The following is a 22,480-nucleotide window of genomic DNA, read 5'->3' as shown; positions in this document are numbered from 1 at the left end:
TTTTCATGAAGTCCAGTTTGTCTATTTTTCAATTTGTTGCCTGTGGCCTTTGTTATCATATCCAAGAAATCACTGGCAAATCTTATCAGCACCACTTCCAACCAGCATGTGCTCTGAAGATAGGAATCAGCAGCTGCTTAAAAGTGACTCCTCAGGGCCTGCACAGTGGTGGTCATGTTTGCATCTTTGTTCCTCTTCTTCCTTCCATATTCTGTAATGGGGGTCGAGAATGAACAATTATTTGCAAATATTTTATACATAGCCACCCATGGTGTATTAGAAATACTCCCTCAGGATTTCCTGCCAAGACTTAGGGAAGACGAAGATGTATCAGACAACTGTCAAAAAAATACCAAAGGGGCTGCTTTGAGGGAATCCCTAACTTGGAATAAAAGCTTTAGTGAAATGATCACATCACAGGACGAAACACTCAATGAGGCGAAGTGACCAGGAATTTTATGAACTAGGAGAAAATGTCAGTGAGAAACATCCCAGAGAGGACAAAGCCCATAGATGGGATGAGTGTGGCCAAAACTTCAATACAATTCAGATCTTATTCTTCATCAGCAAATTCATACTAGAAAAAAAGTCCCACAGGTGCCCTGAACGTGGGAAAGATTTTTTTTTATTTTTTTTAAGATTTTATTTATTTATTGGACAGACAGAGATTACAAGTAGGCAGAGAGGCAGGCAGAGAGAGAGGAGGAAGCAGACTCCCTGCTGAGCAGAGAACCTGATGCGGGGCTCGATCCCAGGACTCTGAGATCATGACCTGAGCCGAAGGCAGAGGCTTTAACCCACTGAGCCACCCAGGCACCCCGGAAAGATTTCTAAAAAAAGATATTTACTCATTTGACAGAGAGAAACACAGCGAGAGAGGGAATACAAGCAGGGTGAGTGGGAGAGGGAGAAGCAGGCTTCCTGTTGAGCAGAGGTACTCATGTGGGGCTCAATCCCAGGAGCCTGAGATCATGACCTAAGCTGAAGGCAGATGCTTAACAACTGAGACACACAGGTGCCCCTGTGGGAAAGATTTTAGTCAAACTTTAAATCTTAGAGGACCACAAAAAAGAAAGAAAGAAAGAAAGAAAGAAAGAAAGAAAGAAAGAAAGAAAGAAAGAAAGAAAGAAGAAAGAAAAAAAGAAAAAGAGAAAAAAAGAAAAAAAGAAAAAAGGAAAATTCACACTGGAGAAAAACCATATAAATATAATAAATATTTGAAAGACTTTATGGCTTATAGCTTATGCAACTAATCATGAATCAACTTATTCATAGCAAAGGGAAAATTTAGGGGTGTAATAAATATGGAAAAGCAGTCAGTCTTAACTCACAACTTAACACCAGAGAACTCACACTGGAGAGAAGCCATTTAAATGTGAAGAATGTAGAAAACCCTGTGGTCATTTTCAGCATGGGAGAATGGTTGTAAAACAAAATGTGGAAAAGACTTCAGTCAGAAATAATGACTTATTCTATATTAAAGAATTCATACTGGAAAGAAACCCCGTGAATGCAATGAATATGGAAATGCTTTCAATCAGAGACTGCTCTTTAGTAGACATCAGAGAACTCATGCAGGAGAGAGGCCTTCCTTATTCATGTACAGTGTGGGGAAGCCTTCATTCTAAATTTATGTCTTGCTCTACGTTATAGACTTCTCCCTGGAGTGAAACCCTGCACAGTAATGAATGTGGGAAATCTTTTAGTTGGGGCTCACATCTTATTCAACATGTTACTTAACACTGGAGAGAAGCCCAGTAAATGCAGTGTGTGTGGGAAAGCTTTCATTCAAAGCTCATAGCAGATTCAGCAGCAAAGACAGGGCAGACCTTATGTGTGGTGGTGTGTGGGAAATCTTCAGCCAGAGCTCCCAACTTACACCACACCAGAGAGTTCACCCTAGAGAGAAATATGCAAATGTAATGAATGTAGAGAACGTTTCTGTCAGAGTTCTTTGCTTACTCACCATCAGAGGGTTCATCCTGGAGAAATAATGTGGAAAACCTTTATCCAGAGTTCATATCTTACTCTACATCAGAAAATCCACCCTGATGGAAAAAGCTCTGTTGATGTATTACATATGAATACCACTCTTTTCAAACTTTATTAAATGTCAAATTTATTCTGGAAGGGAGCTGCATATACACAACAGACATGGGAAAGCCTATAGTTGGGAGCCACATGTTTTCTTTTCTTTTCTTTCTTTCCTTTTTTTAAAATAAAGATTTTACTTATTTATTTGACACAGAGAAAGTGAATGATAGAGACAGAGAGACAGACAGCATGCACAAGCCGGGGTGGGGGCACAGGCAGGGGAGAAGCAGGCTCCCTGTTGAGCAAGGAGCATGATGTGGGGCTCCATCCCAGGACCCTAGAATCACCACCCGAGTCAAGGTGCCCCAAGGGAACCACATGTTTTCTTATAGTTAAATTCATAGTAGAGAGAAATCAAGCCAATGTCACCATCAGATATTGCATGCTTATGGGTTTAGGATTAATTTTGGAAATGCAGATAAGACTTCAGTTGAAGCCCTCAGTCATTCCACATCAGTCTTTGTCTTGCTGCAAAATCCTCAGAGTATTGGAAAGATCTCAGGAAAAGCTTGTATTTACACTTAAAGCATTCATAGTAGTGTTAACCTGTTTGTATAAACTTTATCTTATTGATAATTAGTGGAGATTTAAGTTAAGCTGGTCTGGAACATCCTCCTGGAGACATAACATGGAAATTAATACAACATGAACATTCTTTAAAATTTTTAAAAATTTTTTATTTATTTATTTTAGAGCAAGTGAGAGAGAGAGAGAGCACAGCAGGAAGGGCAGAGGGGGAGGGAGAGAGAATCTCAAGCAGACTCTGCACTGAGCAGGGAGCCTGATGCCGGGCTTCATCCCAGGACCCTGAGATCAGGGCCTGAGCCAACACCAAAAGTCAGACACTTAAGCGACTGAGCCACCCAGGCACCCCACAATGTGAACATTCTAACATAGGATCCAAACACAGGTTGGCGGCTCCCAATAGCAAGCCAGGAAGGATGGAAGTGGCAGCCCTATGCCCCACAGAAGTAACTGGCAGGCCATCAGAAAGACACTCTAGGCAATATGATAAATGTTAGCCCAGGGAAAAGTGGGCTTAGGATTTCAGGGAAGCCCAAGAGAAAAGGGGCCCTGAGTGTTGTCAAAAGAGTCCTGTCAGCATCAGGTGCATGTAGGGCACTAACTGAGAAAGTCAGTTGAGAAGAATGAAACGGCTTCCATCCAAGTGGTTGGGGGTAAAGGATGATAGGAAAACAGATTTCTGTGTTAGTCAAGGGGCTCCAGGAAGCAGATGCCGAGATGAGAATAAACATGCAAGGATAGTCCTAGGAGAAATGTCTGTGTAAGAGAAAACACTGAGGGAATCAGGACAATGCAGATTTGACCCAGAGTGAAGAAGAGAAGGTTGGGTGGAAGCATTCCAGACTGCCAAGCAGTCTAAGGCAGGTTCAGCAAAGCTGTCGGGGAGTCCTTGAACTAAAGCCAGCTGTCAAAGGAGTCCCAGGCACCCCCAGACAGTGCCTGTTTTTCCTGCTGTACTCAGTTGTCGGCAGGGAGTAGCCTGTGGGAGGGTTAGCCTTAGCACTGACTTGGCAAACTAAGCAATGAGTTTTTTGACCTGAGCTCCATCTCCTATAGTGGGAGGTCTGTAAGGTGCATTCTCATGACCACCACAGTCCACCCCTTGCACTCTGTAGTGTAACTATAGTTCAGATATCCATGCTCTCCTGTGGTCTTTCTTCCTGAGATGAAACTCAGAAGGTCAGTGGGATGAACAGACTCCCAGCACTGAAGTTGATCTCAGGGCAAAAAGTTCTCACTCTCCTCTCCATTATCCACTGTCAAGTACCCCCACCCTCTGTTCTCAACATGGTAGGTCTTGTCTCACCCTGTGTTGTGATGCAAACCTTCATTCAGAAGGGTCTGAGCTCCCTACACTTCTACCCTTCTTAACTGAGCTGCCATTGTGTTTGTTTACGGATACTGTGGCACACGGGAGAACCAGGAGAGGCCAAGATAGACAATCTGGGTCTGGACGCACTCCTCCCTGCCTCCCTCATATAACTGTAGGCCAGCCTCCTGGTGACTGAGTCATGATCCAGTGACTCCTGCCAATCAATCCTGGCAGCGGCAAGAGCTTGTTCAGGGGGACCCTTGCTGCATCCTCTTGGAGACCAGGACATCCAATTCTGCAAAGTCCAGAACCGTGGGCCTCTGAAGTACAAACCCACAGCGGATAGTGGGGAGTTATACTGAGTAGGTCCACTACTGCTTCAGCCCTTAGATCCCCAGACCCATGTGATCTTTATGTTATAAGCACAAAGTATGATTTAATGCACGTGTCCCAAAGGATGGTGTTTTCTCCAAACTTGTGCCTCAGCTGACCTCTCGGAAGGCCAGTCCAGTATTCTGTGAGGCCAGTTGCCTCTGGGTAATATGCTACAGGACACAACCGCTGGGTCTCACACTCTGTCACTGTAAAGTGGGTCCCCTATGTGGACCTCACACCAGGCGAGATTCCAAGCCTGTGTGTGAAGCAGTCTGCGGGCCCCAGGTGTACTGGCTGAGGGTGGGCAGGTCAGGCGAAGTCATGCCTAGAGCTGGTCTCCGTCTCTGTGAGAACAAACTGCTGGCCTTTCCAGGGTAGAAGCAGCATTCCTGGTGTAGTCAGCTTTGTTCCCACACACTGGACAGTCAGAAGGGGCAGCTGCTAGACAGGCCCCGCCCCCAGGGGCAGGGTCATGCTGCAGCCCGTGGAGAGCCATTTCTGTTACCACAGGCACTTTCAGGAACCCACTTTGTTGGCTCCAAGTGGCTGAGTATGAAGGCTGACTAATGTCCCAAGTTCTTTTGACATCTAGGTTGTTTGGTGCCTCTTCTGTGGTGGACGCTTTCTGGTTCAGCTCTAATACAAAAACCTGCACATTCCATGCCCACTCCCATGTCCTCTACTCCAGACCTCTTTGTTCCCAAGCTCTCTCTTACTTCTGGGCCCCAATCGGGCAGCCAAGACCCTGGCACTGCCCAGGAATCTGTATATTCTCACCACAAGCCACTTGTGTCTCAGCACGGGGTGGATGAGCAGGTGCCCAGCTGGCAGCTCCGGCCCTTGGGGATCTTCCCTCCCCTTGGCTTTCAAGGCCACGCTTGTGTGTGGCTATAATGCAGCTGCTGCCTCCCGTTTTTGACAGGTACCCAGGTAATGAGCTGATCCACTTAGAAAGCAAGTCAGCGCCCTCCTTCCTCCTTTGGCTGGTCATGGTCATGCAGAAACCACCGTATGGTCATGGATGTGAGCTGGGGTGGGGGGTGCGCACATGGGAGGCTGGGCTAACTGCTCACTCAAGCTACTTGTGTCCCCTGGCCGTATTGGGGCATCACCCTGGACGTACCATTTCCACTTTATAATGGATCGCTGCTGGGCCTCCCTAACACTATGCCTTTGCAGGCCATATAGACCTCGCCTTGTAGTGGGAGGAGTATAAGGACACATAGCCACTTGATCTCCCATAATCAGCGTTTTTTCCCCTACCAGGGTCCAGGAATATGCCAAGACCTGTTTCTCAAATGGCAAATAATTCTCTTCTGCAGAGGGCACAGCCATGCTCCAAAATCTCAGGACTCTGTCATTCTCTCATTCTCCCCCATGTTTTCCAAATGCCTGTGTCATTGCACTTCTGGTGGCATTTCCTCCCACTGGGTCAGGTGACATCTTAGCAACCGAGTCACCACTTCGTGCCAGAGACCACCTATTAACCAGGACAGTCATCCTCACCAGCCAGACAGTGGGCAAAACAGCCCCAGACGTGCTCTCGATCACCCACGCACAGGTCATTTGTGTTAGTCTGGGTACTTCGAGAAGCAGACACCAAGACAGGATTATATATGCAAAAGTTTTATTAGGGAAAGAACTGGCATAAGAGAAAGGGAGTCAGGGAAGATGGGGAGAGCTATCTGGCCACAATTCAAGTCTGACCCAAACAGAGGAGAACTTTGGGTGGAATCATCCCAGGCTTGTGCCATCTACGCAAACTTACTGAGACCAGGTCTGCCACCTTGGGATCCTGTGTATTCCAGGAATGGGTCTGCCTTAGTGTCCCTCCCATGCTTGGTAGCTGGTAGGGACCAGCCCTGGGAGGTGTGGCCTCAGCACAAACATGTTAATAAGATTCAGAGCTCAACCACGGAGCCCTTAATTAATGAGGTCCCTGTAATTGCAAGTGTGTTAGGAACATTGTCTTGGCCACCACAGTTGCCAAGCAAGGTATCCGTTGCCTATTTGGGGAAAAAGGAAGAGCTCATGGGTTCAGGAAGTTGCTAGTGAAAATGCTGACTCATGAAATTCTTGCTTCCCTTTTGTCTTCAGTCTGAAAGCCCTAAGTCAGGGGCAGTAATTGGGAAGTCACATAAGGATGGTGTGTCGGAGAAGGGCAAGGAGGGCAGCCTTGCGGGTAATGATTACCTGCCTTGTGGATAATGATGGCCATGCCAGCCCCATGTAAACACAGCGGGCAGACTGGGAAAGTCGAGGCAGCTCCCCAAGGGAAGGACTCAGTTCCACTTCAGAGTCCAATTGCCAAGATCAGGCTGTCACCTGTGCTTCTGAGTAACTGGTCGTAAGTCAAAGGCTCCATGGCTGTCCTCAGGTTTGACCATTTGCTAGAGTGGCCGACAGAGCTGAGGAGAACACTTGGCTTACTAGGTTACCGGTTTATTAAGAAAAGTCTCATGGGGAACAGCCAGACGGAAGGGACGCACAGGATGATGGGGTCCTCTATGCCCTTGAAGGTGTGACTCTCCCCGCATCTCCAAGTGCTCACCAACCCTGGAGTTCACTGAACCCCATATTTTGGGGATTTTTATGGAGGCTTCATCGCATGGGCATGATCAATGCTTAACTTATTTCCCATTTTCTCTCCCCTCTCTGGAGGACAAGGGAGTAGGACTGAACATTCCAAGCGTCTATTCAGACCACTCAAGAGCACATGGAGAGTCACCACATTAGAACAAAAGACATCCACACAGTGCCTGGTGGCTCAGTTAGTTGAATGTCCCGCTCTTGGTTTGGGCTCAGGTCATGATCTCAGGGTCATGAGATGGAGCCCCGGGCTGGGATCCACACTCAGCAAGGAGTCTGCTTGAGGACTCTCTCCCTCTGTACCTCCCCCAACTCACATGCAAGCTCACACTCTCTCTCTCTCTCTCATACACATAAATAAATAAATAAATAAATCTTTAAAAAAAGACACTCCTGTCACCAAGGGAATTGCAAGCATTTTAAAGGTCACTCCTTAAACGCCTATCACTTTGGACACCATCACTCAGACACTCCTATCACTTTGGAAATTATAAGGCATTTAGAAGCTTGGTGCTGAAGTGAAGTCAAAGACTAAATATTAGTGGGAACTTGGGACAGAGACATACATATGTGTTTCTTATTATTTCACATTGGGAAACTGGTTGTCCACATGCCAAAGAATGAAATTGGACCCTTATCTTACACCATATGTAATAATCAACTCAAATGGATTAAATATTTAAACATATGCCCTAAAACCATAAAACTCCTAAAAGTAAACAGGAGTAAAACTCCTTGACATTAATGAGTGTTTGTATGGGACACCAAAAGCATAAGCAAGGGAAGCAAAAATAAACCAGTGGGACTACAACAAACTAAAAGCTAACTAAAAACAGGGGCGCCTGGGGGCTCAGTGGGTTAAAGCCTCTGCCTTTGGCTCGGGTCATGATCCCAGGGTCCTGGGATCGAGCCCCACGTGGGGCTCTCTGCTCCGCGGGGAGCCTGCTTCCTCCTCTCTCTGCCTGCCTCTCTGCCTACTTGTAATCTCGTCTATCAAATAAATAAATAAAATCCTAAAAAAAAAAAAAAAAGCCTAACAAGTGTTGGCAAGGGTGTGGAGAAAAGAAAACCCTGGAGTGCTGCTGGTGGGAATGTCAACTGCTACAGCCATTATGGAAAACACATAAAGACTCCTCAAAAAAGTAAAAGGCCCACTTTTGGGTATCTACCCAACAGAACTGAAAACAGGATCTCCAAGAAATTTCAGCAGTGCCATGTCCACGTAGCGCTGTTCACAATAGCCAAGATACGAAAACAGTCAAGCAAGCGGAGAAAGTGGAACGTGCGCACCCACGTTCTGTACACAGACCGCACGTGGTACGCGTACCTGCTCTTGCGCGTGCGCGGACGGGAGGGAACGTGACTCCGCTACAGACCAGGAAATCCGCCGTTTGCGACCACGGCCGAACCTGGAGGACACGAAGCGGAGTGAGATGAACCGGAGTGAGATGAAAGACAAGTTCCGTGTCGTCTCCCTTCCCTGTGGGTCTACAACGGCCAGACCTGCACTGACGGAGGCGAGCACTACGGTCGCCGGGGCGGGGGAGGGGGACGCGGGCGGCAGGAGCGCGGGCCGGCGACGCCAACTCGTCCACCGAAACCCGCCCCGAGCGCGGAGCCTGCCGAGCCCGCACGGCCCGCACGCGCGCCCGCAGACACAGAGGAGGGGGGTGGGACGGTCTGTGCCCCAAACGCATCCGACACAGGCGCCGCTTCAGTGTCGGTCGCACGTCAGCACGTGGCTGTGGCGGCGAAACCGACTCACCGGCCCCGTAAAACCAGGGAACGACTGTGACGCCTCCACAGAGACCCCGAAGCTGTCGCGCGCCGTCGGGGAAGAGAACCCGCTCAGCGGGGCGTCCCGACCCCCACCGGCGCGGAGGCCGCAAGCACCGGCCCGGGACTCCGAAATCTTCTCGGGGACTTGACGAGACCACGACAGCCGCGCAGGAGACTAAGATCGCGCACTTTCCGCAGCACGAAACCCTCGGCTCCGGCACGGCAGCCGCAGACCGAGGACCCGCCAGCACTGCCGACCCAGGGGTCTCGGCCGTCCGGCCCCGCGGCAGCCGGGAAGCCGACCGCGGACCACTCAGCCCGCCGCGCGGTGACCCGGCCCGCACTCTCGCTAGCGGCCGCAGTAAACGAGGCCGCCCCTCATTTTTCCGGCAAAACCCGTTTTCCCCGCGAGCACAGAGAGCAGCAGCTCTGGACGCCAACCGCACCGCGCAGACGGGCTGGGCTGCCCAGCTAGGCGGGGCTGTTGTAAACGGAGAGCCCATTGGACTAAACTGGGGGCTGGAAGTATAGCGGCTTCTCATTGGCTGGGCTGCGGGGGCGTGGGAAGAGGGGGAGAGGCCTCTACTTTCGGCGGGCGGGAATTCCGGGTACGCGGGCCGGACTCCGAGGGGGTCAAGCGCGTCCCCTGCTGGCCTCGTGGCGCCATCCCTTGCTCTTCTCCGGGTCCTGGAGGCGGGAAGCCCGAGCCGACAGCGCCCGCTCGGCGGCTCGGCCGAAGCCCCGGCCCGGGCTGTCGACCGCCCGCTTCTCCCGGTCCCCCGTCCGCTTCCTGAAGGCGCGAACCCCGCTGTCGGGGCCCCAGCCTCACGGCTCAGCGCCCGCCCGAAGGCCCCACCGCTGAGGCCGTCTCGCTGGGACCAGGGTCTCCGCGCACGACCGCGGTCGGTCCACGCCGCGTCCTCTTGCTTGTCTCGCTTCCGACGCTGGGCAGCGGCCCCGGCCCGCGTCCGCCCGCCGGCCACGTGCTCCCCGAGGCGTGGTCCCGTGCCGACGGGGTTCCGCCCTCCCCGCGCCAACTCGCGACCGCGGAGCCCGGACGCCGCACGGCCCGGCCTTCGGATGTGCCACCGGGAGCTCTGGCGCCCGCAGGTGCGCAGCCGCGCGGGGTGCGGGCCCTCCGCTCCTGGGCCCTCCCGGTCCGCCCCGGTGGGTCAGGGTCCGCCCCCCTCCCCCGCCCCGGACACCAGCGGAGCCCAGCGCCCGTCGCTCCCTGAGCGGCCTTTGAAGTCCCCGCGGGCGACTGCGGCTGGCGCACCCGCCGACCAGGCCGCTTCACCCCCTCACAACAGGCGCCGTGGGCCTGACTCACGTGGCCGGATCACAGAGGGCCCGGTCCTCCCGGCGTCCTAGAGCGGCCGGAAGTGTCTCGGGGTCGCTTCCGGGAATCTGCCCGGCTCCGGTCTGGCCGCGCTGGTGGGCTTCGCTTGGCGGCTCAGCTGCAGTCTGAGCTCTGCAGGTGCGGGGGCGTCTCGGGCTTTGGGGTGCGGGGTTGGGGTCGCTCTTTCGGGGCGGAGGCCGCAGACCGCTCCTTAGCTCCTCGGCCGCTCTATCCGGGAAGTTCTGGAAGCCGATCCGGGGCAGCTTGGGGCGCGGTCCGCGGGTGGTGGGCGGCCGCTCGGCCGTGCGGCAGGTGGCCGGGGTCCCTCCGGCGAGCACGGGGCGCAGCTCCAGCCCGGCCGGTCTCTGTCAGCTCCTTCCTCGGGCCGGTGGCCAGGAGAGCGTCTGCGCGGGGTAGCATGCAGCCTCCCGGGAGCAGGCAGTGGAAGGCCGTTCCTTGTAGGGGCCGGGCAGCTGCGGAGAACCCAAGTTTGGGCATTGCGTGGTCGTTGACGCAGGGCGAGGGGGCCCCGGCCTTCCCGGGAGGATACGGTACGGTGAAGCCAGTCGAGGCCTCCCTGTGTCCCCCGGTCACCCGCGCTTCGCTGTATGGTGAGGACCCTGGGCCTGGTGGGCGCCGTGGGGACAGGATCTGTGTCTGCCGAGCTCTGTCCAGCGCTCGGAGCGGACGAGCCCGCCTCTTCTGTGTAAGCAGGTGCGTGGCTCGGTCACCCGACACGCGCCAAGACATCATACTGTCATTTCAGGTACTGACACAGACCTTCCCTCCAGACACCGCAGGTGCCTCTGTTGTCGCGTGCCCTCCTGCTGCCCGTCTGTGTCTGGTTTCTCCTGCGCTGTGCAGACAGCGGGACTTCTGATAGACAGGCCTGGGTTCTGGTCCTTGGGCGGTTGGGTTTGAGCCTCAGTTTCCTTATTGGCTCCTGCAAAGCCATTGTCATGATTCCAAGTGGAGTGATCTTAGTGTGGTTGGTGACAGCAGCAGTGGCTGTTACGTCCCTGGGTTCCCTGGACTTTTCTTCTCCTTCACTCTTTTCTCCATTAGGTGTTTGGAGAACTTATTTCTCCTCTTCTGGTTTCTGGTTCTCTTTCCCTCCCCACCCTGTCTCCCTTCGCTGCCACCTCCTGGCTCCTCTCTTCTCTGGGATTAAAGTGGGCCCGTTTGCCACCTGCTCTCAGAGCACCTCCCATGACATTAGGTGTTGTAGGAGATTCATGCTGTCAGCACCTTGAAGGCAGAGGCCATGTTAGCCCTCATTTTCTGGCCTAGAGCACATGGGAGTTACAGGACTTCTCTTCTCCCCCGCCCTGGCAGTTGCCGCTGGGACCTTTCCTCTGGGCTGCCTGATCAAAGAGGAGGAAGCAGCCATGTCTGCCGTGGGGACTGCAGCCCCATACCTGCATTATCCTGCCGATAGTCACAGTGGCCGGGTGAGTTTCCTGGGGACCCAGCTCCCCCCAGAAGTGGCCGCAATGCCCCGGCTCCTGGGAGACCTGGACAGGGGCACATTCAGAAAGTTGCTGAAGCTGGTGGTCAGCAGTCTGCAGGGAGAGGACTGCCGGGAGGCTGTGCAGCGCCTCAGGGCTAGTGCAGACCTGTCAGAAGAACGGCTGGGCGTCCTCCTCGCCGGCACAAACACACTGCTCCAGCAGGCCATCCGGCTGCCCCCAGCCAGCCTGAAGCCCGACGCTTTCCAGGACCAGCTCCAGGAGCTCTGCATCCCCCAAGACCTGGTTACAGACTTGGCCAGTGTGGTGTTTGGGAGCCAACGGCCTCTCCTCAACTCTGTGGCCAGGCAGCAGGGGGCCTGGCTGCCCCATGTTTCCCGCTTGTGCTGGAGGGTGGACGTGGCGATCTCCACCAGTGCCCTGGCACGCTCCCTACAGCCGAGTGTCCTGATGCAGCTGAAGCTTTCAGACGGCTCGGCACACCGCTTTGAGGTCCCCACGGCCAAGTTCCAAGAGCTGCGGTACAGCGTGGCGCTGGTCCTCAAGGAGATGGCTGACCTGGAGAAGAGGTGTGAGCTCAAACTGCAGGCCTGACCGAGCTTGCGACCCCATTGCAGTCATTGGGGAGAACTGGCTCTGACGGGTGTCCCCAGACAAAGCCTGCCCTTCCAGGAGCCGTTTCTCAGTGACTGTTTGAATGTAATCATGTCAGTGTCTGTTCCGTTGAGAAACCTGGATCTTCCTTTTTTTTCCTGGAAATAAAGCAATTATAAACTAGTGTCCTCCTGGGTGGGCATCAGGCGGCACCTTCCCCTACCCCGGCTGTTGGTCTTGTTGCTGGGTGAGGGCGCCTGCTGCTCCAGTGTGGCCATGTGTGGTTGCCTTCGGGAGTCCAGGCCAAGGCCTTTGTGTGGACACGGTGGTCACTCGGCCTGGCCTCATGTAGCATCTGAGCTCTCTGCTTATTTGCTTTTGTCAACCCTGTGTTCTAGTTGGACATTTCATTTTCCTGCCTCACATCCTTGACCTCATGGAGCTAACATTGTAGTGGTGAGGGGGAGACATTACAAAATGCATAATACAAAATGACTGGCAAAGCTTGTCAGAGGAGGGTCAGTGGTGCAGAAAGAGAGCAGGGGTGGCCCCTGGGTGGCTTGGTCGATTAAGCCTCTGACTCTTGATTTTCCGCTCGTGTCATGATCTCAGGGTCCTGGGATCAAGACTCCTTGCTCAGCAGGGAATCTGCTGGAGATTCTCTCCCTCTACCCCTCCTCCCACTCATGCTCTCTTTCTCTCTCTAAAATAAATACTTACAAAGGAAAAGGAGTGGCACCTGGGTGGCTTGGTCAGTTAAGGGTCTGCCTTGGACTTAGGTCATATTCCCAGGTCCTGGGATAGAGCCCTGTGTCTGGCACCCTGCTCAGAGCCTCTACCCCCCTCTTGTGTTTCTCTTTCTCTCAAATAAATAAAATCTTTTTAAAAAATATTTTATTTATTTATTTGACAGAGATCACAAGTGGGCAGAGAGGGGGAAGCAGGCTCCCCGCCGAGCAGGGAGCTCAATGTGGGGCTCGATCCCAGGACCCTGAGATCATGACCTGAGCTGAAGGCAGAGCTTTGACCCACTGAGCCTCCCAGATGCCCTAAAATCTTTTTTAAAAAAGAAAGAAAGAAAAGAAATAGAGCAGGGACCCAGGACCAGAAGAGCTGGGCTGCCATCCTAAGTTGGGTCATGGGTGGGGCCTCCGGGAGGAGATGGTTTATGAGCAAAGATTTGAAGGGAGCAGAGTGGTCTGAGGAGGGGGGGTTCTGGGCAGGGAGAGCATCTCATAGTGCACGACCTGGGCAGCTGTGGCTGGTGAGGGGGTGAGCAGAGCATGGGGAGGGCAGGCCCCGAAGGCCTCTCTCAGGACTTGGGCTCAACTCTAGCGGAGGGGGGGTGAAGTCACAGTTGCTCTGAAAGGGCCTTACTGGATGATGAGTTGAGAGCGGAGCAGAGCACAGGGGCTCGGGCTGGGAGCCTGATGGAGAGGCTGTTGCCAGGTTGTGGTGGAGTTGGGGAAAGGGGTGCAGGGGCTGCTCCTGGGACCCTCTAAGTGGGTGTCTCAGGCAGCTCGGGCTGCTATGACATCCTAGAGTAAGTGGCTTAAACAGTGGAACTCTGTGTCCTCACAGTTCTGGAGGCTGGAAGTGTGAGGCCAGGTCCCAGCAGAATCGGGTCCTGGTGAGCGGCCTGCAGACAGCCTTTCCTCCGGCCACGAGCATGTGTGGGAGAGGAGAGCTCTCTCTTCCTCTCATTCCAGACACCAGTCCTGTCGTCGGGTCGGAGCCCCCCACCGACGACTTCACTTAAGCTTAATCGTCCCGAAGGCCCCATAAACAGTCACACCGGGGGTTAGGGCTTCAACATGAACTTGGTGGGGGACACCGTTCAGTCCTTGGCAGTGAGAGTGTGCAGGGTGGAGGGGAGCGGGGTCTCCGCTGGCTGCCCCCAGGGTGGGAGTTCAGGGTCTGCGGCCACTCTGTAGCTCCCAGCACAGCCGGCCCCACGTAGGGGACTTGGGGCCCCGGTGTTTGCAGACATTTGCTTCGGTCTGTGCCCCTGGCAGTGCTCCCGCCTCCGCCGTCGGTGCTCTGTCAGGCGGCCTGCCCACAGGTCTCCGGTAAACCGGCCTGAGCAGCGTGCGGGAGCTTCCCTGAGAAACAACTCACGAGCCCTGCCCTGCTCCCTGCCGGCCCCATGCAGGGCACGGCTCCCCCAGCCTCTCCGGCAATTCTTCTCCCTCCGAGTGCAGGTCACGGCAGGGTGGGCATGGAGGACGTGGCGGGTGGTGCTGCCCACGGGGAGGTAGGGTTGCAGAGGCCGATCCCCGGTAGAGCCCCCAGGTGGGGCCTGGGCCAGGCTCCACTGAGGGGTGCAGACCGTCACCTGCAGCATCAGCGGCCAGCGGGGCCCTGCTGCCCCGAGGCCGGGAGTGGACGGGGCTGTCCAGCTGCCGCTTGGCCCTCGCACATGCTGAGTGCCGTGTCCCCCCGCCCAGTGATGGAGGCCTTCCGTGCAAGGTGTGTCTGTCGTGACTGTTACATGTGTTCAGGGAGTACATGCTCAGGATACATTTGGGAAAAAAAGTAAAAACAAACTTAAAAAAGAATCTTAAAGTCCTTTTGCCCACAGACAGCCACGGAGACCGATGGACGCTGCGTCTGCGTGTGGTAGCTCTGTTCACTGAAGTCCTGAGTGTGGCAGCTCTGGCTCGTGGCTGCGGAACATGCCGTCCCCTGGGCAGGCGCGCGGTGTCGCCTCAGACACAGCAAACCGAGCACCGCAGGCTGGCCTGGCCAGCTGCAGGCCTCTCCCCGTGCCCTCACAAGGTTCCAGGGGTCGGGAGTTCTCTGGGGACTCTGAACCCACGCCGAGTTTCCTCCCCAAGGCCCCAGCTCCTCATACATTACACTGGGTGTCAAGGTTTCGACGTTGAGATTTTGGAGGTGAGGGAGGGACACGGAGTGTAGCAGCTTTCTGTTTTTTTTTTTTTCTATTAAAAATCACAGTGACGTTAGTGGTAAAACCATTTCATGTACTGAAACTGTTTAGAAGTGGGAACAGAGGACGCAGAATGTGAACATTTTAAAGCTCTTGATACTGTCAAGCTGACCCGAAGTACACCGTCTGTACACGTGTCTCCACAGGCCAGTCCCTGGGGAGGCAGCTGCGAGCACACGGCGTTTCCGGGCGGAACGGACGGGTGCTGAGCTCCAGTCCAAGCACTGCACCCGTGGTCGCTCCCTGCAGGTGGACGTTTCCCCACTGCACAGGCGACAGAGCGGTCAGAGGCCTGTCCAGCGTCCAGCAGCTGATGGGGGAGCTGGCGTGGTCAGCCTTCCCTCCCGACCTGGATGGGGCTTCCCCCGGCAGTGTCCTGTGCTTTGACTGCGGGCGGGGAGAGTGACCGTGCCGGCCGGCTGGAGGGGCAGCGAGCCTCACCTGGGGGCTTGCTCATGGACACACGGTTTGGGTTGAGAGCCACTGAGGGCTTCTGCTGTGCAGGGCAGCTGGGATTTGGCTGGTTCAAGCGGGGATGGGGACCAAGGGTCTGAGCCAGGCTTACACGCCCCGAGGCGCAGGGCGCCCCGAGCTCTGCTGCCACCAAAGGGCCACGTAGCTGGGCCTCAGTGGTTTTAAATTGTATGAGTAGAGAGGAGAGGCGCTTTCCAGGCCACCCCACTGCTGGCATTGGGGAGAACACACAGCCCCTTCCCAAGAGGCCCTCAGAGGACAGAGCTCTCCCCTGGAGCCCACCTAAAGCCCCCTGGCAGCGCTTCCGGGGAGAAGGCATGTTTCCACGCTGAAACGGGCTGATGGAGGCTTGGGGTTCCAGGAGTTGCCCAGTGGACAAGCACCGAGTCAGCACTCCCTTTCCCTGCCCAAAGGGCACTGAGGCGCGCTCCCCCTTGTCCCTGTGCACCTGGCTGGGGTGGCCAGCAGTCTGTCTCCACACTGTTGGCTGTGTCCACTCCGCAGGCCCCGGAGGGTCTGGGATGGCCCTCTGCTCCCGCCGGGTTCCAGACACGCGGAAGGATGGGTTTAGGGCTCTGCCGCCTTCCAGCCCCCACCAGAAGGCTTGGTCTGTGCCGCTTTCAGTCAGGAGTGCTGGGGGCGGAGTATCGTCCTCCGTCGATAGACTGTACATGGTGGCCATGGGCTCACCGTCCCTCCCACCGCAGCTGCAGGGCAGCGCTACCCTCCACCCCCCTGCTGCCGTGGCAGGAGATGGCCGGGAGCGACGGTGCCAGCTTCCCAGGTCACGAGGATTCTGCCCGCTCGGCCACTTCTGCTTGAGAGCAGGCAGACGCGACATACATCAATGGGCACAATCGTGTTCGATAAAAATTTTGTAGTAGTGTCGAAACTTTAATTTCACGTGTCACAAAATCATCTTGTTTTCAGCCATTTAAAGACCATCTTCCCCTCTGGGGCCTACAAAAACCAGGTGGTGGGTGGTGGCTCTGCTCCACTTGCCTCAGCCCAGCTCTTGCCAGGCTGGGGTGTGTGGACCCCGTGTGCCCCGAGCAGCTGTGCACCCTCATCAGTGGTCAGCCCTACCACTGACCGGACCCGAGGTCCATCTTTGTTCCCAGGCCCGCACAAGGCCTTGTACAGAGAATGGACGTTCACACTTGCAAGATTACCCTTTTCCACCTTGTCCATTTTCTGGATCTTTTTCAGATCTCTGTGGAAACTTTAAAAAAAAAAAATCTCTACACTCAATGTGGGGCTCAAAGTGACAACCCCGAGATCAAGTCACACGCTCCACTGTCAGGAGCTCGCCAGATGCCCCTCCCCTCTGTGGGAATTCCTGATGCCAGCGGGCCTCCGCTCTTCCCCGAGTGCTGAACAAGTGAATACTGCCCTGGGGAGCATCCCCATGCTCGAGGTCAGGACGTTGAGACAAACATTTCCTGGGCTCTGAGTGCGAGCCCCACACACTGCGTGAACTCACCTGGGCTCTGCACTCCCCACCCCTTTGTGAAGCTTCTAGGAAGCTCCGTGGTTCCAATCCAATGTCCCACATCAAAGCTTAATCTGGTAACTGAGTAAAAAGCAGTTTCAGGTCAAAATTATGGGTTTATGGTCTCCAACAGAGAAATCCAAGGTAACACCTGCTCTGAAACAGAGTTCTGGATAGTCTTAAAAAATACTCATTATAGTCACTGACGCCCAAAGTGGGAAATACACCTTGAAAGTAGGACGCACGATCCCAAAGCTCGCACTCCCGACAGGTGGTCCTCCTGCCCTCCCTCTGCAGAGCCGCTGGCGTGCGGGATGTGCACAGACACAGCCGGAGTTCAGAGCTGCTGAGCAGGCCAGCGTCACGCTTCTCGTTTGCCTGGTGCGGCTAAGAAAGGGCTCCTCCCCCTGACCTCTGCGATGGAGGCTCTGGACTGGAGTCTGAGCCTCCAGGGGTTATTTCTACGGAATTCTCGGTTGTATTGGGACATTTCGGTGAACAAATCACACTCAGAATTGAGAGAAAAAATGACTCCTCTAAGGACGGAGGGCATGGAGTTCCTACCCAAGGGGACAAGGCCAGCAAGTGAGAACTTTGCTCGCGTCGCACAAGAGTGGCCAGCTCTGTTCCAATAAACTTTATTTGGTCACACTGAAATCTCATTTCAACAGAACTTTGAAATGTCACAAAATAGTCTTTTTTTTCCCCCACTTAAAAATGTAAAAACCCTTCTTAGCTTTTAAGCCTTTAAAGAGGTAAAGTGAGGTACATCAAAGTGTTAAAGAGTTTATTTGCACAAACGTGGGCTGGAACCAGGCAGTGCCCACCTAACAGTGAGTGTCGTGCCAGCAGGAGACGGGGAGAGTCTCACAAAGGAGACTGCTCCTGGCTGTGACGGGCCGTTCTTAAACTCCGTCCTCCCAGATGAGTGCACTTACAGGAATCGACTCTGGCCTACGTTTTGGTCAGCCTGTGGAGCTCCCAAGGAATGAGAGCGACCCAGTCTAATAGCCTCCATGTTCCAGGCCCTGATCTAGGACCAGGTCAATCCAAAGAGAAAATCCAGGGGCCTGGGTGACTTACGTGGAAGCTTCTGGCCCTTTTTGGCTGGCCTGGAGCTGCTGGTAGAGGACAGCATCGTGCCCAGGTTGGAATTTGGAAGCCTTCATGTAACCTCCCACCCCTCTTGTCCTATCACTTCCCAGGAAGTGGCCTAGAGAGGATTCCTGTCGGGGGACAGCACAGTCAGTGGCCAACCTGCCTTCCTAAGCCATGTGGGGCCACAGTCCCTGGTCCTCTCGCACTGACCTTTCTGGACCCAAGTTCTGGGTGGAGCAGGGACAGCTGCAGAGGCGGTTACAGCTACTGAAATGGGCACAGTGGTTTCATCGTGCCCTGGCACCTGGAGAGGGGACACCTCCAAAGGTGCAGGTACAGTCTGGGGGCACAATCTTCACCCCGAGAACTAGTACTGCAGCCGGACGGCACACCGGACTTTGTGCTTGGCTAACCAGCGGTGGCTGGTGATTGGGCTGAGATCCCGGTCCGTGTGCTAGAACAGAAACCCACATGGACCTGACCATCCCAAACTGTATGTGGGACACATGGGCCTCTCCACCAGGACAGGGAGGAGGGCTCTTTGGCCCATGTCTTGTCTAAGTGGTAACTGGCAGTGACAGCAATACCGACAGGTCCTGCGTGAGCGGCAGCAGGTAGTAGTCGGTCTGAGTAAAACCTCTGGTCCCCTCAAACGCTGTCACAGTTGGTGACTCCAGGACCCTAGGGCAGGGCCACGATCCATACCGTCCTCAGTCTCATGCTGCTGGCAGCAGTCTGTCTCCATCTCCACCAGCCTCTGGGAAAAGGCAACAGGCCCACCTGTCTGCTTACAGACCCTCCCAGTTCTGGCAGTTTGTACAGCAGGACCAAGTCTGAGGAAGTCTGGGAAGCAGCAGGAAGGGTCACATCCTGGCCTCTGGAGGGCATCCACTGGGCTCCCATGAGCTCTTCCTGCTGAGGCCAGGTCTGCACTGGGTTTGGCTAGAGACGCTGGCTCGGGGGTCTCAGAGTTGGGTTGAGGGGGGGGAGAGCTCTCACAGTTCAGTTCTTCCGATCACCCTGTAGTGATGCTGGCAAGCAGAGAGACTCTGGATTTCAAGGACGATGACATCCCAGAGTTGCAGAATAGGTCCCACAATCACAACCTGGGCTTGGTTCCTGGAGTCCTGTGCTGATCCGAGCTCCTCTCTGCAGAGCCTGGTCCCCGGGGCCCTCTGGCGTATCCCCAGCTTGCTCTGGTGGGGCTGACTTGGAAGGAGTCAGGTGAAGAAGGCAAGAGAAGGGAGTTCTAGGCCCCTCGCTCTGGGCTTCCATGAGCACAAACGAACACATCCTGATTGCTGAAGGCAGTCTGAGGGGCCAGTGCTCAGGGGAGACACTTTGGGTAACTTCTAAGCTGTGTGGCGATGCTCACAGGCCTTTTCCCATGATCTTTCTCATCCACAGGACCGAGGGTCTTCCCTCTGTGAATTCAAAACCCTACACATGTGCACCCTGACTCGAGGGACACAGGCTTTGCTGAGCGGGCTAAGGTCACACATTCCAGCAAAGGAACATCCACTTTATAGGAATTTGGACATTTTCTTTCCTAAGTGAGGAATCTGGACTCTCTCCCCACATTCTAAATTCTTAGTATAAATGATCCCATATAAAATACGTAAAGTTAAGGCTGTAGGTTTATTCACACTTATACACATTTATAAAGGTAAGAGGTCTACCCCATGTGAATTTTCTGATGCTGAGTAAGCCTTGAGCTCCGATTAAAAGCTTTGCCACAAACGTTACATTTGTAAGGTTTCTCTCCGGTGTGAATTCTCTGATGTATAATGAGATGTGAGCGCCACCTGAATATTTTCTCACATTCATTACATTTATGCAGTTTCTTTACAGTATTGACTTTTTTACGGCTCACGTGGGTAGAAGCTTCCAGGGTATTCCCATACTCATGATACCACTGGGCCCGGGTGTGGATCCTCTGGTGCTCGATAAGATAGGAGCTCCGGCTGAAGGCTTTCCCACACTCACTGCATCCGTAGGGCTTCACTCCTGCATGGATTATCTGGTGCTGGAAAAGGGTTGAGTTTTGACTGAAGGCTTTCCCGCATTCAGTACACTTGTAGGGTCTCTCCCCAGTATGGACCCTCTGATGTATTGTGAGCTGTGTGCTCATACTGAAAGCTTTTCCACATTCGAGGCACTCGTAGGGCTTCTCTCCCTTATGGATTCTCTGATGGTAAATGAGGCTTGAGCTCTGGCTGAAGGCTTTTCCACAGTCACTACACTCATAGGGCTTCTCTCCAGTGTGAATTCTCTGGTGCTGAATTAGGTGTGAGCCCTGGACAAAGCCTTTCCCACACTCCTCACACTTAAATGGTTTTTCTCCAGTGTGAGTTCTCTGATGGCGAATAAGTCGTGAGCTACAACCAAAGGCTTTTGCACACTTGTTGCATTTGTAAGGTTTCTCTCCGGTGTGGGTCAGCTGATGCTGACTAAGGCGAGACACCCACCTGAAGGCCTTCCCACACTCGTCACACTTAAACGGCTTCTCCGCAGGGTGGGTTCTCTGATGTGCAATGAGGCCGGGACCATCTGGGCTCCGTGGAAGTTGGGGTTTGTCCCCAGCGTGCATCCGCTGGTGCTGGGCCAGTGTTGAGCTCTGGCTGAAGGCCTTCCCACACTCCTGGCACTGGTAGGGCCTCTCCCCGGTATGGGTCCTCTGGTGTCTGACCAGCTGGGACTGCTGGCTAAAGGCCTTCCCACACTCCCGACAGCCATAGGGCCTCTCCCCTGTGTGGACCCTCTGGTGGTGGATGAGGCTGGAGCTCTGACCGAAGGCCTTTCCACACTCCTCACACCTGTAGGGCTTCTCTCCAGTATGAATTCTTTGATGCTGAATAAGTTTTGAGCTCAGACGAAAGGCTTTTCCACACTCGATGCATTTGAATGGCTTTTCTCCAGTGTGGATTCTCTGATGCTGATTAAGCTGTGAGCACAACCTGAAGACTTTCCCGCATTCCTCACACTCATAGGGCTTCTCTCTGTGGCAGTTACTTCCATTTCTCCCCTGTAAACAATCGGGTAAATTTTTTTTGCACTCTGGACATCTACTAGTTTTCTTCTGTGTATTCATTCCTTGATGCAGAACAATGTCTGAAGTAGATCTAAAACTTGTGCCACACGTGTCACATCTTCGGGATGTCCCCTCAGCAGCACCCCATGGACTTCTGCCAGGCTGACCACCCAGGCCACCACTGCTCTCCAGCTCGCCACAACCCTGGGCACCCTCCTTGGTGAAGGTCTTCCTGGTAGCCACGGTCCCTGAGTTCAAGCGCTTTTTCTGGAGGAGGGAGCCTGGCTTAGTCTCTGACCAGACCTCAGAATCACAGGTGTCTCTAAAGCTAGAAGTCTGAGGAAAACCCTGTGAGGGGCTTCTGACCAGCGCCACACAGGGTTCTGATCTTAGAACATCCACGTCCTCACAGGCCTGCTCAGTCACAATCCCAACCGCAGAATCTGAAAGGAACAGGAAAGAATGCCCCTTACCCCGTGCTTCGAGACGGGACAAACACCAGGGGTGGGGACAGGGGCTGCACACCATCCCTGGGAACCACACGCACTCCCTGCCAGGATGGGCCCCATCAAGCAAGGACACACCCACGTGGAGAAACACTACCAGAAGTCATGCCTTTGACGGTTTTCAAAATTTGGTTTCATTAATACTTTTGCTTTATGCATTCATTCAACAACTGTGCACTCCTGCGTGTGAGGATGTGAGGAGAGGGCCGTCCTGTGGGGAACTGGGATGAGTGAAAATCCATAAAGACACAGTGAGCCGGACGGCCCGGCAAGTGTGGCCAGAGGCTCCCGGACCCAGAGGAGGCGGAGTAAGGGCAAGAGGGTTTGAAGACTTTGAGTTGGGGGCCAGGCAGGCTTGGAGGAAAAGAAGGCCGGACGGCTGCTGAGGGCAGAGCAGGGGTGAGCCTGAGGAGCGGCTGGGGCTCTGAGTGGGACCCCAGGCCTGACTTCTGTTTTCTCCAGCCGCTGCCAAGCCACCCTGATGCAGCCCTGCCGTGCACAACCACTGCTTGTGGCCCTCGGCTTACAGGAGGCCACACCCAGGGGTCCTACTGCTTTCTTGTTCCCTTGGGGTTCTGGAGGCTCCAGCTACCCCGGCCTGCCCCCCATGAGGCTTCCCAACATCCATCCACCTTCCTTTTGGACTCTCCAAGTACATGTCAGGCTGTCTCCTACTCTGTAGTCCTAGAGAGCACCTTGGCCATGTCAGACACCTCCGTGGTGTCCGTGATCACGCCCAGGGTCATAACTCGCATCACAACCAACTTCGTAACCAGTGTGACAACCAGTTACGAGCAGCTCATTACTACCCCACAGCAAAATCCTCCAGGGCCCAGTTCTAGGGCTCTTGGTG

At 54.3% G+C, this 22,480-nt stretch overlaps 3 protein-coding genes across 9 annotated transcripts in view; 1 reads left to right on the top strand and 2 right to left on the bottom strand.

Annotated features, from left to right (window-relative positions):
- Positions 1 to 27: 27 nt before the first annotated feature.
- Positions 28 to 9,187, bottom strand: LOC111146521. Its single transcript, XM_022502075.1, has 2 exons — positions 8,223 to 9,187; positions 28 to 211 (listed from the first exon to the last, which is right to left on the bottom strand). The coding sequence occupies exons 1-2, from the start codon at positions 9,175 to 9,177 to the stop codon at positions 138 to 140; spliced, it is 1,029 nt and encodes a 342-aa protein (XP_022357783.1). The 5' UTR covers positions 9,178 to 9,187; the 3' UTR covers positions 28 to 137.
- Positions 9,188 to 9,285: 98 nt separating this feature from the next.
- On the top strand, positions 9,286 to 12,298 carry LOC111146523 (COMM domain containing 5). Of its 4 annotated transcripts, XM_022502078.1 has the most exons (3): positions 9,287 to 9,784; positions 9,985 to 10,151; positions 11,349 to 12,298. In XM_022502078.1, exon 3 carries the CDS (start codon positions 11,402 to 11,404, stop codon positions 12,074 to 12,076), a length of 675 nt encoding a protein of 224 aa, XP_022357786.1. In that variant the 5' UTR covers positions 9,287 to 9,784; positions 9,985 to 10,151; positions 11,349 to 11,401; the 3' UTR covers positions 12,077 to 12,298. The 4 variants fall into 4 exon arrangements, with proteins under 4 accessions (XP_022357788.1, XP_022357786.1, XP_022357787.1 ...); XM_022502080.1 differs by lacking the exon at positions 9,985 to 10,151 and having other exon boundaries at positions 9,286 to 9,784; XM_022502079.1 differs by lacking the exons at positions 9,287 to 9,784; positions 9,985 to 10,151 and adding an exon at positions 10,245 to 10,779.
- Positions 12,299 to 17,614: 5,316 nt separating this feature from the next.
- LOC111146518 (zinc finger protein 7) overlaps positions 17,615 to 22,480 on the bottom strand; it is a 96,244-nt gene continuing 91,378 nt past the window's right edge. For 3 of the 4 annotated variants that reach the window (XM_022502063.1, XM_022502064.1, XM_022502065.1), the window contains one exon: positions 17,615 to 21,564. In XM_022502063.1, the coding sequence (XP_022357771.1) occupies positions 19,766 to 21,564 (1,799 nt within the window). In that variant the 3' untranslated portion in view covers positions 17,615 to 19,765. The remainder of the gene's footprint in view (positions 21,565 to 22,480) is intronic. The other variant, XM_022502062.1, reaches the window with a different exon arrangement.

This window comes from Enhydra lutris, unplaced genomic scaffold (genome assembly GCF_002288905.1).
Source record: "Enhydra lutris kenyoni isolate GAN:26980312 unplaced genomic scaffold, ASM228890v2 scaffoldscaffold14, whole genome shotgun sequence".
NCBI lineage: Eukaryota > Metazoa > Chordata > Mammalia > Carnivora > Mustelidae > Enhydra > Enhydra lutris.
The sequence above is the reverse complement of the archived record's forward strand: the minus strand, read 5'-3'. Positions and strand labels throughout refer to the sequence as shown.